This window comes from Nerophis ophidion, linkage group LG07, assembly GCF_033978795.1.
Source record: "Nerophis ophidion isolate RoL-2023_Sa linkage group LG07, RoL_Noph_v1.0, whole genome shotgun sequence".
NCBI classification, from domain to species: domain Eukaryota; kingdom Metazoa; phylum Chordata; class Actinopteri; order Syngnathiformes; family Syngnathidae; genus Nerophis; species Nerophis ophidion.
In genome coordinates this window covers 4,297,895-4,309,662 of record NC_084617.1, presented here as the reverse complement: position 1 = coordinate 4,309,662, position 11,768 = coordinate 4,297,895, and the positions used below count along the sequence as shown (strand labels likewise).

General features: G+C 40.7%; 1 protein-coding gene across 1 annotated transcript; it reads left to right on the top strand.

Annotated features, from left to right (window-relative positions):
* Positions 1-412: 412 nt before the first annotated feature.
* On the top strand, positions 413-11,120 carry eif3g (eukaryotic translation initiation factor 3, subunit G). The gene is made up of 10 exons (XM_061905212.1): positions 413-525; positions 608-654; positions 5,224-5,312; positions 5,380-5,439; positions 5,508-5,612; positions 5,681-5,873; positions 6,067-6,177; positions 10,660-10,796; positions 10,865-10,971; positions 11,033-11,120. The coding sequence occupies exons 1-10, from the start codon at positions 503-505 to the stop codon at positions 11,046-11,048; spliced, it is 888 nt and encodes a 295-aa protein (XP_061761196.1). The 5' UTR covers positions 413-502; the 3' UTR covers positions 11,049-11,120.
* Positions 11,121-11,768: the final 648 nt, after the last annotated feature.

Below are 11,768 nucleotides of genomic sequence, written 5' to 3'. Positions count from 1 at the left end.
CTTCAGGAAAATTAAAATTTTCAGCACAACCCCATTCAAGATCAGACAAACATTACAGGGAGACAGAACAGGATCGCTGACGGGTCTGCCGGCTTCCAGCGCCCCTTACAAAAAAGATGAGATAAAGGTAAACAAAGGGAGGGAGGGGGGGAGAAAAAAATAGAAGATTAAAATAAAATTAAAAAAAATCGGTCTTTGCCCTGGAGAGGAGGTGCAGACTGAGGCCAAGGGGAAAAAAAACAAATAAATAAAAAAATAAAAATAAAAAAACAACTCATAACCATATATAAGTATGTGAAATAATGTGAATTAACAATGCAAAACACAATTATAACCCCCACGTTCATTCGAAAAACACAATTCTTGACAACACACTTTTAGTGTGAAATTGATTGTTTGGTCGAGACCGACGCTTTTATTCTGAAGTCCATATTCCGGAAGTGTGCCAGTGGCGCTGGCGCTCTATTTCCGGTCCCGGAGGCGGCTAAGCTAGCTGAACAAGATGCCGTCGATCGAGTACGACGAGTGAGTGTTTCCTTCATTAAACCTGATGTTAACATATTGGTGTTTGTGGACCCGATAACGCATTTTTCTTACCTCCCGCCAGCTCCAAGCCCAGCTGGGCCGACCAAGTGGAGGAGGAAGTAGATGAAGGTAAGCATGCTAGCACTAGCCAGCTCGCTAGCACGTCCACGTGGGGAATTACACTGACTTATTAGTATATTTTATTAACGTTTGTCGGCGTTTTTGCTCACTAGAATGACGAAAAAAATCAACCCCTCGACAAAGTGTGCTGATACATGGTCTGTGACGTAAGCAGAGACACTTAGCTTAGCATCGAGGCCTTGTGGTTAGAGCAGTGTTTTACAATCTCTAATGCTTAAACCAAAAATAAACAAAAAGGTGAGTAACCCTAAGTAAAGACATTGAAGCTTAAGGAAGGCTATGCAGAACGAAATTATCACTGAACTGGCTACAAAGTAAACAAAACAGAATGCTGGACGACAGCAAAGACTTCAAGGCCTACGGAAATGAGATGTTCTTATTTAAACGGGGATAGCAGGTCCATTCTATGTGTCATACTTGATCATTTCGCGATATTGGCATATTTTTGCTTAAAGGATTTAGTAAAGAACATTGACGATAAAGTTCGTAACATTTGGTCGCTAATAAAAAAAAGCCTTGCCTGTACCGGAAGTAGCAGACGATGTGCGTGTGACGTCACGGGTTGTGGAGCTCCTCACATCTGAACATTGTTTACAATCATGACCACCAGCAGCAAGAGCGATTCGGACCGAGAAAGCGACGATTGCCCCATTAATTTAAGCGAGGATGAAAGATTCGTCACGTCCGTTGTGTCCTGAGCAAGACACGTCATCCTTGCTCCTGATGGGTGCTGGTTGGCCCCTTGCATGGCAGCTCCCTCCATCAGTGTGTGAATGTGTGTGTGAAGGGGTGAATGTGGAAGTAGTGTCAAAGCGCTTTGAGTACCTTGAAGGTAGAAAAGCGCTATACAAGTACAACCCATTTATCATTTATTTGTGGATGAGGAAAGTGAGAGTGAAGGACGAGAAGAGAAAAAAAAGACGAAGGCAGTAGGAGCGATTCAGATGTAATTAGACACGTACTGGGATAATTCTGGAAAATCCCTTATCTGCTTATTGTGTTACTAGTGTTTTAGTGAGATTATATAGTCATACCTGAAAGTCTCTGAAGAAGTGTCTCTGAAGGAAGCCTCCGAGGAGCCAAGAAAGTCACAGCTGCAAGAGGAACGACACAAGCTCCGCTCATGTTTACAGTAAGAGCCGACTTATTACCACAATTTTCTCATCGAAACCTGACACGTGGTAGAGGACCATGTTCGCTTGACCGCTCTGTTCCATATTAAAGCTTCACAACAAACAAAGAAACACCGGCTGTTTTTGTGTTGCTACAGCCGGCTGCAATACACCGCTTCCCACCAACATTTTTCTTCTTTGTAATCTCCATTATTAATTGAATAAATTGCAAAAGATTCAGCAACACAGATTTCCAGAATACTGTGTAATTATGCGATAAAAACAGACTACTTTTAGCCGTGATCGGTGCTGGGAGAACATTTCTGCTACCACCGGTGACGTCATCATTCTGCGACGTTTTCAACAGGATACCTCTCCGGAAATTTAAAATTGCAATTTAGTAAACTAAACTGGCCGTATTGGCACGTGTTGCAAAGTTAAGATTTCATCATTGATATATAAAGTATCCCGCTGAATGAGGACATTTTGTTCCAGCACCGTTCCCAGCTATAAGTTGTCTGTTTTCATCGCATAATTCCACAGTATTTAGGACTTCTGTGTTGCTGAATCTTTTGCAATTTGTTCAATGAATAATGGAGACGTCAAAGAAGAAAGCTGTAGGTGGGAAGCGGTGTATTGCGGCTGCCTTTAGCAACACAAACACAGCCGGTGTTTCATTGTTTACATTCCCGATAGATGACGGTGAAGCTTTGCTATGGAACAGAGATGTCAAGCGAACACGGTTGGATTGGACCACACACACAAAGTACAGTGTATTATGCAGCGATCATTTTGAAAGATCGTGTTTCGAAGAGGGTCCCTTGCAAAGGGCAGAGATGGGCATCGCCACCACCCATCGACTGGTGCTGAAGAAAGGTGCGGGGCCGACCTTTAGGTTGTACAGGTACGATCATATAATCTCACTAAAACACTAGTAACACAATAAGCAGATAAGAGATTTTTCCAGAAATATCCTAGTAAATTTGTCTAATAATATCTGAATCGCTCCCACTGTAGTCTTTTTTTTTTTTTTTTTTCCCCCCCTAGTCCTCCACTCTCACTTTCCTCATCCACAAATCTTTCATCCTCGCTCAAATTAATGGGTAAATCGTCGCTTTCTCGGTCCGAATCGCTCTCGCTGTTGGTGTTAAACAATATGAGGAGCTCCACAACCCGTGACGTCACGCGCACATTGTCTGCTACTTCCGGTACAGGCAAGGCTTTTTTATGAGCACTGAAAGTTGTGAACTTTATCGTCGATGTTCTCTACTAAATCATTTCAGCAAAAAAATGGCAATAATCGCGAAATGATCAAGTATGACACATAGAATGGACCTGCTATCCCCGTTTAAATAAGAAAATCGCATTTCAGTAGGGCTTTACAGTAGAGCAAAGACGGCGTCCACAATATGACAATCAACTTACAACATAAAAATACCTACTCAGTGGCCTAGTGGTTAGTGTCCGCCCTGAAATCGGTAAGTTGTGAGTCATACCAAAGACTATAAAGATGGGAACCATTACCTCCCTGCTTGGCACTCAGCATCAAGGCTTGGAATTGGGGGCTAAATCACCCAAAACATTTTCTGGGCGTGGCCACCACTGCTGCCCACGCTCCCCTCACCTCCCAGGGGGTGATCAAGGATGATGGGTCAAATGCAGAGAATAATTTCGCCACACCTGGTGTGTGTGTGAAAATCATTGGACCTTTAACTTAATGATCTGTCATTAAATAAGGATTAAAAACATGGGCTAATGTTGCATCTTTCTTATGACACAAAGCAGTATGTTGTTCCACAGCAATCGTATCCATAAAAGCTGACCTTCATTAGCAAACTGTGTCGCAAGCCTATTTTGATGTGTCTTTTCTTGCCATCATTGAATGAAAATAGAAGAATATTTATGTTCAAAAACACAGTAAATTCACTTATGGTGTGCTTAAAGGCAGCAAGGCAGTGTTGTTGAGCTTTGAAAATGACGTCATCACGGACTATAAGTCTCCGTTTGTGTCGTGTATACACTGAGAATAGAGTTCTGGAACTCTGCACCCGGCCACCCACGTTTTTAAAGGGGAACATTATCACAATTTCAAAAGGGTTAAAAACAATAAAAATCAATTACTTGTTGTATTTTTTGAAGTTTTTTTCAAAATTTTACCGGTCTCGGAATATCCCTAAATAAAACTTTAAAGTGCCTTATTTTCGCTCTCTGCGAAGACACTGGCCATTTCCCTGTGACGTCACACAGTGTTGCCAATGTAAACAAACAATGGGAATACCACAGCAAGATATAGTGACATTAGCTCAGATTCAAACTCTGATTTCAGCGACTTAAACAATTCAACACATTATGCATGTATTGAAACAGATGGTTGGAGTATGAAAATATTGAAGAAGAAACTGAAGCTATTGAGCGAATAGCTATTGACACTATTCATAGCCATAGCATGGCCGAATAGCTGCGCTAGCATCGCCGGTAAAATGTGCGGACCAAACGATCAGGACTTTCGCATCTTTTGACACTGGAGCAACTTAAATCCGTCGATTGGTAAGTGTTTTTTTCGCATTAAATGTGGGTGGGAGGAAACGTAATATAGTTGCAAATGCATCTACAGGTTATCCATACATCTCTGTTCCATGTCTGCTTTAGCACCGCCGGTAAATAGCATGTTAGCATTGATTAGCATAGCATGTTAGCATCGATTAGCTGGCAGTCAACATCAACAAAACTCACCTTTGTGATTTCGTTGACTATCGTTGCAAATGCATCTGCAGGTTATCCATACATCTCTGTGCCATGTCTGCCTTAGCATCGCCGGTAAAATGTGGAGACACTCTGGCACATTCAATGGGGGTCTGGCGGCAGACACTTTGGCATCTTGGGGCCAGTGGTGCAACTTGAATCCCTCCCTGTTAGTGTTGTTACACCCTCCGACAACACACCGTCGAGGCATGATGTCTCCAAGGTTCCAAAAAATAGTCAAAAAAACAGAAAATAACAGAGCTAAGACCCGGTGTTTGTAATGTGTTGACAATGAAAATGGTGGGTGTGTTACCTCGGCGACGTCACATTCTGACGTCATCGCTTCCAGCGCGATAAACAGAAAGGCGTTTAATTCGCCAAAATTCACCCATTTAGAGTTCGGAAATCGGTTAAAAAAATAGATGGTTTTTTTTCTGCACCATCAAGGTATATATTGACGCTTACATAGGTCTGCTGATAATGTTCCCCTTTAAGGACATAAGTATGCGTTTGGGTGTGGACAAGACGCCTAAACGCAGACATAGGTATGCGTTAGTATCTGTGTTGGTGTGGACTTGGCCTTATTGGGAACCTAGCACCGATCACTATGTCCATTAGTTGACTATGTTTGTTACATTGCGTACATCAATAGTTGTCTGCTGCTTTAACTCATGTTAAATGTTGTTAAAATGCTTTTTGACAGGAACCCTTCCGCCAATAAAGGAAACCATCAAAGGAAACATTAAAACTATCACAGAGTATAAAATCGATGACGATGGAAAGAAGTTGAAGGTAATGTGTGTAATTTGAAGTTCAATGTGGGAATGGCGACGTGACTTCACTGCGTTTGTGGCTCTAGATTGTGCGGACATTCAAGATCGAGACCAGGAAAGCCTCCAAAGCAATTGCAAGGAGAAAGGTTTGCTTTTGGCTGAATGTGTGAAAGTAGCGCTTGTCAGGTGTTGGTAAAACTCCCTCTCACTTCAGAACTGGAAGAAATTTGGCAACTCTGAGTATGACGCGGCAGGTCCGAACGTGGCGACCACCACTGTCAGCGACGACGTCTATATGACCTTTATCTCCAGCAAGGAGGTGACGATGCACTTTGACCTTTTGGTAGCTTCCTTATGGAATCTGACTTCCGCTCCCTCTTCCTGCAGGATCTGAACGCTCAAGACCCGGATGACGACCCCATGAACAAACTGAAAGGACAGAAGATTGTGACGTGTCGTATCTGCAAAGGTGACCATTGGACCACCCGCTGCCCTTACAAGGACACGCTGGGTCCCATGCAGAAGGAGCTTGCCGAGCAGCTCGGCCTCACCACTGACAAAGATAAACCGGCCGGCTCTGGTACGTCACATCATCTGCTCACACTCGCACTAGCACACGTTGGACCCTAACTGAATTCAGCACAGTTCAGTTGTATGTTTCACTCACTAGTCTGTACATTTAAAGCTTTGCTGGTTGGATTCAATTCAGAACATTACCTGCAGGCGTGAAAGCACACTAACACCGGACTTGTTTTGTTCTTCTGTTGAATCAGCTGAACCAGAACCTGTGCAGCCTGCACAGAGCAAGACTGGCAAGTATGTGCCCCCCAGTCTAAGGGATGGAGGCACGCGCAGAGGGGAGTCCATGCAGCCTAACCGTAGAGGTGAGTTTATTCTCCTGCTTCAAAGATTAAAGCTGCACGATTATGGCCAAAATAATAATCACCATTATTTTTATCAATATTGAAATCACAATTATTAACCACAATCATTGACTATTTCGTTCTCCTGTTAGTAGTGCTGCACGATTATGGCCAAAATAATAATAATCACAATTCTTTTTATCAATATTGAAATCACGATTATTGACTTTCATTCTCCTGCCGGATGCTGCCTGAACTATTTCACAGATTAGGACTTGATTGAAACTTTTATTATTAGATTCCACAGTACAGTACATATTCCGTACAATTGAGCACTAAATGGTAACACCCCAATAAGTTTTTCAACTTGTTTAAGTCGGGGTCCACGTTAATCAATTCATGGTCGGGCTGCGCAATTGTGGCCAAAATAACAATCACGATAATTTTTGTCAATGAAATTACGATTATTAACCACAATTATTATTAGGGCTATATAAGTAAACATTGATTGATTGATTGACAATTATTGACTATTTAATTCTCTTGTCAGTAGTGCTGCATGATTATGGCCAAAATAATAATCACAAATATTTTTTTATCCACATTGAAATCACGATTATTTTGTATGCTATGCGAAACAATTTTTCATTGCCCTTTCTATTTTAAACAAACAGTATGTGAACTGGGCTTTTTTATGTTAAATGAAGCTTAAAAAATCAATCAGTTCTAAAATAACATTTTGATTAAGAATCGTTACAAATAATCGATCTATATGAAAATCTTCTTTTATTTTGACACCTAAAAATTAAAGTGTGTGACAAATGCGTCTGTCTCCTACATTGTCCACATCTATCGTCTTCTAATAGTAGCAGTGTGCTCTTAAATGCATGCCAAGACTCCACAGAAGTGATGCGAGTGAAATGAAGTGGAACCTTTTCAGAGCTAAGTCCGTGTAGTTGCTGCCATCTTTTCTTGAGCCTAACGGCGCTAGTGCGCATGCGCTTCTGTTTCCAGGAAGTAAGCAGTGTTGGCTTAAATGCATTATTAAATGTTTGTTTTTTGTAATTGAAAATTTAAACAGTTTTACTAACCGTATGGAATTTTACGACGGTTTGTCATTATACCATTGACCGTTAAATCCCTGCATGCAAGTACAATATTGATCATAATGCTACTGGGGTGTTGACAGGTTTTCAATGTAGAAAGGCACCAGAATCCACAGCTGGTGATTAGAGTGAGTCTCCACTTAAAAGGGCTGCTGCTACCTTTACAGATACCTAGTGGCCGCTAACTGTTCAAAGTAGGGATGCACCGATTAATCGGTAACCGACTATATTCGGCCGAATATGGCAAAAAAAGCCACATTCGGCCTTCGGTGGAATGAGTTAAAAACAAGGCCGAATAGTGGCGTGCGACGCAATTTTTTGACGCGGTGACACAATCAACCAACGTGCAGTGACGTTGGGATATGTTGTGTACCTTTATAAGTGTATGAGGTTACAATGTTGTGTACCTGTATAAGTGTATGAGGTTACAATGTTGTGTACCTGTATAAGTGTATGAGGTTACAAGCACACACTTATTGAGATTTAGTGGGGCCTCTGTTTACATTATTAGCCTGTTGTGTAGGCTACCTGTATAAGTGTATGAGGTTACAAGCACACACTTAATTGAGATTTACTTGAGCCTTCTGTTTACATTATTAGCATATCTACTGTGGCTAAGCAGACTTTTGCCAAAAGGACAATAATTCATTTGTTGTGGGTTTATCCACTTTAATGCACTTTATTTTTTTTGGGAATGCATGTTTTGTTTGAAGGCCTAATATAAATGAAAAACTTTGTGCTTTTTTTGAAAAGCAAAGGCAACTGGAATATTAAAAAAATGTCAATATTCAATAAAAAATTACTTTATTTGAAAAACATGTGTAAATATTTATTCTAGGCTATTTATGCGATATTAAAAAAATTGTGAAAAACTGCATTCATTATTCGGTCTTCGGCCAAGCGTTTAAATTTTATTCGGCTTCGGCCACAAATTTTCATTTCGGTGCATCCCTAGTTCAAAGTATTCGAGGCAAATGTTTCCTGCCCGCTTTCGGCTTTTAGCACTCAAAGACGTGTCTACTATTGGTAACCAAAGCTAGCTTCTGCTGGTTTTGTTGTCTTTTTTGTTTGAAAAGCAACTTTAAAATTACGTATATTTTAGTTTTCATATTATTTTTCAACAAAATGTTGCATAGAAATTCCTCTGATTGTGGTATGATATGGTTGTAATAGATGAATTAATATAAAAAAATATATAACAATTAAATAAATGGGCATGACATTAACAAAATGAGTCAAATTCAAAGGAAAAGCAGTACCAAGCTATATCAATAGAAGTTTTAACACAAACAAACCATTGTTAGCCACAATCCATGTGCCTGTTTTGTTGAAAGTCGTGCAAATGTTAAAGTACATTCACTTGTCACCTGAAAGGGACAGACATTTTTATGTGGTGATGAGCTGCAGCTGGAGAAAAGTTTACTTTTTCAGGGAGGGGGAAGGTAGAAGTGCGTCAGGTTTAATAGAGGAGACAGAACATCACACTGCTGACCAGCAAAAGGTTTTATCTTTTTCTTCATTAGAAACTTTCCTCCTTTTCCTTCTGACTACCTCGTCAGAAGCAACATGTACAGTACAGGCTAATAGTTTGGACACACCTCATTCAATGTGTTTTCTTTATATCCATGACTATTTACATTGTAGATTATCACATCCAAACTATGAATGAACACATGTGGGGTTATGTACTTCACAAAAAAAGGTGAAATAACTGAAAACATGTTTTCTATCCTAGTTTCTTCAAAATAACCACCCTTAGCTCTGATTACTGCTTTGCACACTCTTGGCATTCTCTCGATGAGCTTAAAGAGGTAGTCACCTGAAATGGTTTTCACTTCACGGGTGTCCTAGTTTTGATGCCTTCAGTGACAATCTACAATGTAAATAGTCATGAAAGTAAAGAAAACGCATTGAAATAAGGTGTGTCCAAACTTTTGGCCTGTACTGTATGTGGGACCGCCATTTGAAGTGTTTTCCGATACCAATATTTTGGTACTGGTACCGAAATTATTGCGATACTTTTCGGTACTTTTCTAAATTAAGGGTACCACAAAAAACGGCATTATTGGCTTTATTTTAACAAAAAATCTTAGGGTACATTAATCATATATTTATTATTGCAAGTTTGTCCTTAAATAAAATAGTGAACATACAAGACAACTTGTCTTTTAGTAGTAAGTAAACAAACAAATGCTCTTAATTAATCTGCTGACATATTGTGTCGTTTATGTACCTTTTTATTTTGTCAACATTTAAAGGACAAGTGGTAAAATATGAATTATTAATCCAATTGTTCATTTACTGTTAATATCTGCTTACTTTCTCTTTTAACATGTTAAAGTACCAATGATTGTCACACACACACACGAAATTATTCTCTGCATTTGACCCATCACCCTTGATCACCACCTGGGAGGTGAGGGACCAGTGAGCAGCAGCGGTGGCTGCGCCCGGGAATCATTTTTGGTGATTTAACCCCCAATTAGAACCCTTGATGCTGAGTGCCAAGCAGGGAGGTAATGGCTCCCCTTTTTATAGTCTTTGGTATGACTCGGCTGGGGTTTGAACTCACAACCTACCGGACACTCTAACCACTAGGCCACTGAGTGGGTTTATGCTTTATCTACACTTCTGTTAAAATGTAATAATCACTTATTTTTCTCTTGTTTGATACTTTACATTAGTATTGGGTGGCAGACCGGTACTTTTCAGAGTACCAAATATGACTCATTAGTACCGCAGTACTACACTAATACTGGTATACCGTACATCCCTAGCGCCAAGGGAGTACGTGTACTTATTTTATTACAGCACATTAAAACACCATGGACTTGAATGAACACAACATTTAGCAGTAGAATCGTGGGTTTATTTACGATCAAGTTCCAAACTTAAGTATTTGAAATGAAATCTTCATCACATGATTGATTGATTGATTGATACTTTTATTCATAGATTGCACAGTACAGTGGGGCGGCATAGCTCGGTTGGTAGAGTGGCCGTGCCAGCAACTTGAGGGTTGCAGGTTCGATTTGCGCTTGTGTCATCCTAGTTACTGCCGTTGTGTCCTTGGGCAAGACACTTTACCCACCTGCTCCCAGTGCCACCCACACTGGTTTAAATGTAACTTAGATATTGGGTGTCACTATGTAAAGCGCTTTGAGTCACTTGAGAAAAGCGCTATATAAATATAATTCACACAGTACAGTACATATTCCGTACAATTGACCACTAAATGTTAACACCCCAATAAGTCTTTCAACTTGTTTAAGTCGGGGTCCACGTTAATCAACTCATCACATCTTCACAACTCTTCTGCCTCCTGACCACCCCTAAAGATAACAACTTAGTGGGACTATACCAATGAAAAGAACACATGTGCCTCCCTCCCCCCCAGCGGACGACAACGCCACCATCCGTGTGACCAACCTGTCCGAGGACACCCGCGAGACTGACCTGCAGGAGCTCTTCAGACCATTTGGCAACATCTCCAGGATCTACCTGGCCAAAGACAAGCTCACAGGACAGTCCAAGGTGCGCTTTCTCACTTCCTGTCTGTGTTGCATCCTCACCACTAAACCACACACACGTGTCGCCTGCAGGGCTTCGCCTTCATCAGCTTCCAGCGTCGCGAGGACGCGGCCAGAGCCATCTTGGCCGTGTCAGGGTTCGGATACGACCATCTCATCCTCAGCGTGGAATGGGCCAAGTAAGTGCTTACTGCTCCGCTTTGAAATGAAGCAGACAATGACCACATGCTCTCTCTGCAGACCTTCAAACAACTGAGGACCTTCTGCCATTCCACATCTTCTATGACTCTGCTCAAGCATGGCCGCTTAATAAAGAGAAGCAATCACCTTTTTTCTCCTCAGTCCAGTACTTACTGCAGAACTACTTTCTTCAATTAGACCTAGACTTCCTTTATTGTCATTCCAATTTGAACTTTACAGTACAGATAGACATTTGGTTGCATTATGTTGTTGTAGTGCAGGATAAAAGCAATAAGGTGCAGATATAGACTTATTGTACAGATAAATATGTACGTTATAATGTCTTTATATTCCAGCCAGTTAATAAGTTTTTGGGGGGAATTGAGATGATTATTAGAAATGTCCGAAAAATGGCTTTTGTGCCGATATCCCGATATTGTCCAAATCTTGATTATCGATTCCGATTACAGTCGTGGAATCAACATATTATGCTTGAATTTTGTTGTGATGCCCCGCTGGATGCATTAAACCAGGGGTGCCCACACTTTTTCTGCAGGCGAGCTACTTTTCAATTGACCAACTCGAGGGGATCTACCTCATTTATATATATCATTTATTTATTTATGAAAGAGACATTTTTGTAAACAAGTTAAATGTGTTTAATGATAATACGAGCATGTGTAACACATATAGATGTCTTTCTTTCACAAAGACAAGAATATAAGTTGGTGTATTACCTGATTCTGATGACTTGCATTGATTGGAATCAGACAGTAATGATGATAACGCCCACATT

Coding starts and splice junctions, on each gene's coding strand:
- eif3g (XM_061905212.1), top strand. CDS start 503: ATGCCGTCGATCGAGTACGACGA. Junction 5,313..5,379: donor ACGATGGAAAGAAGTTGAAG/GTAATGTGTGTA, acceptor TTGTGGCTCTAG/ATTGTGCGGACATTCAAGAT. Junction 5,874..6,066: donor AGATAAACCGGCCGGCTCTG/GTACGTCACATC, acceptor CTGTTGAATCAG/CTGAACCAGAACCTGTGCAG.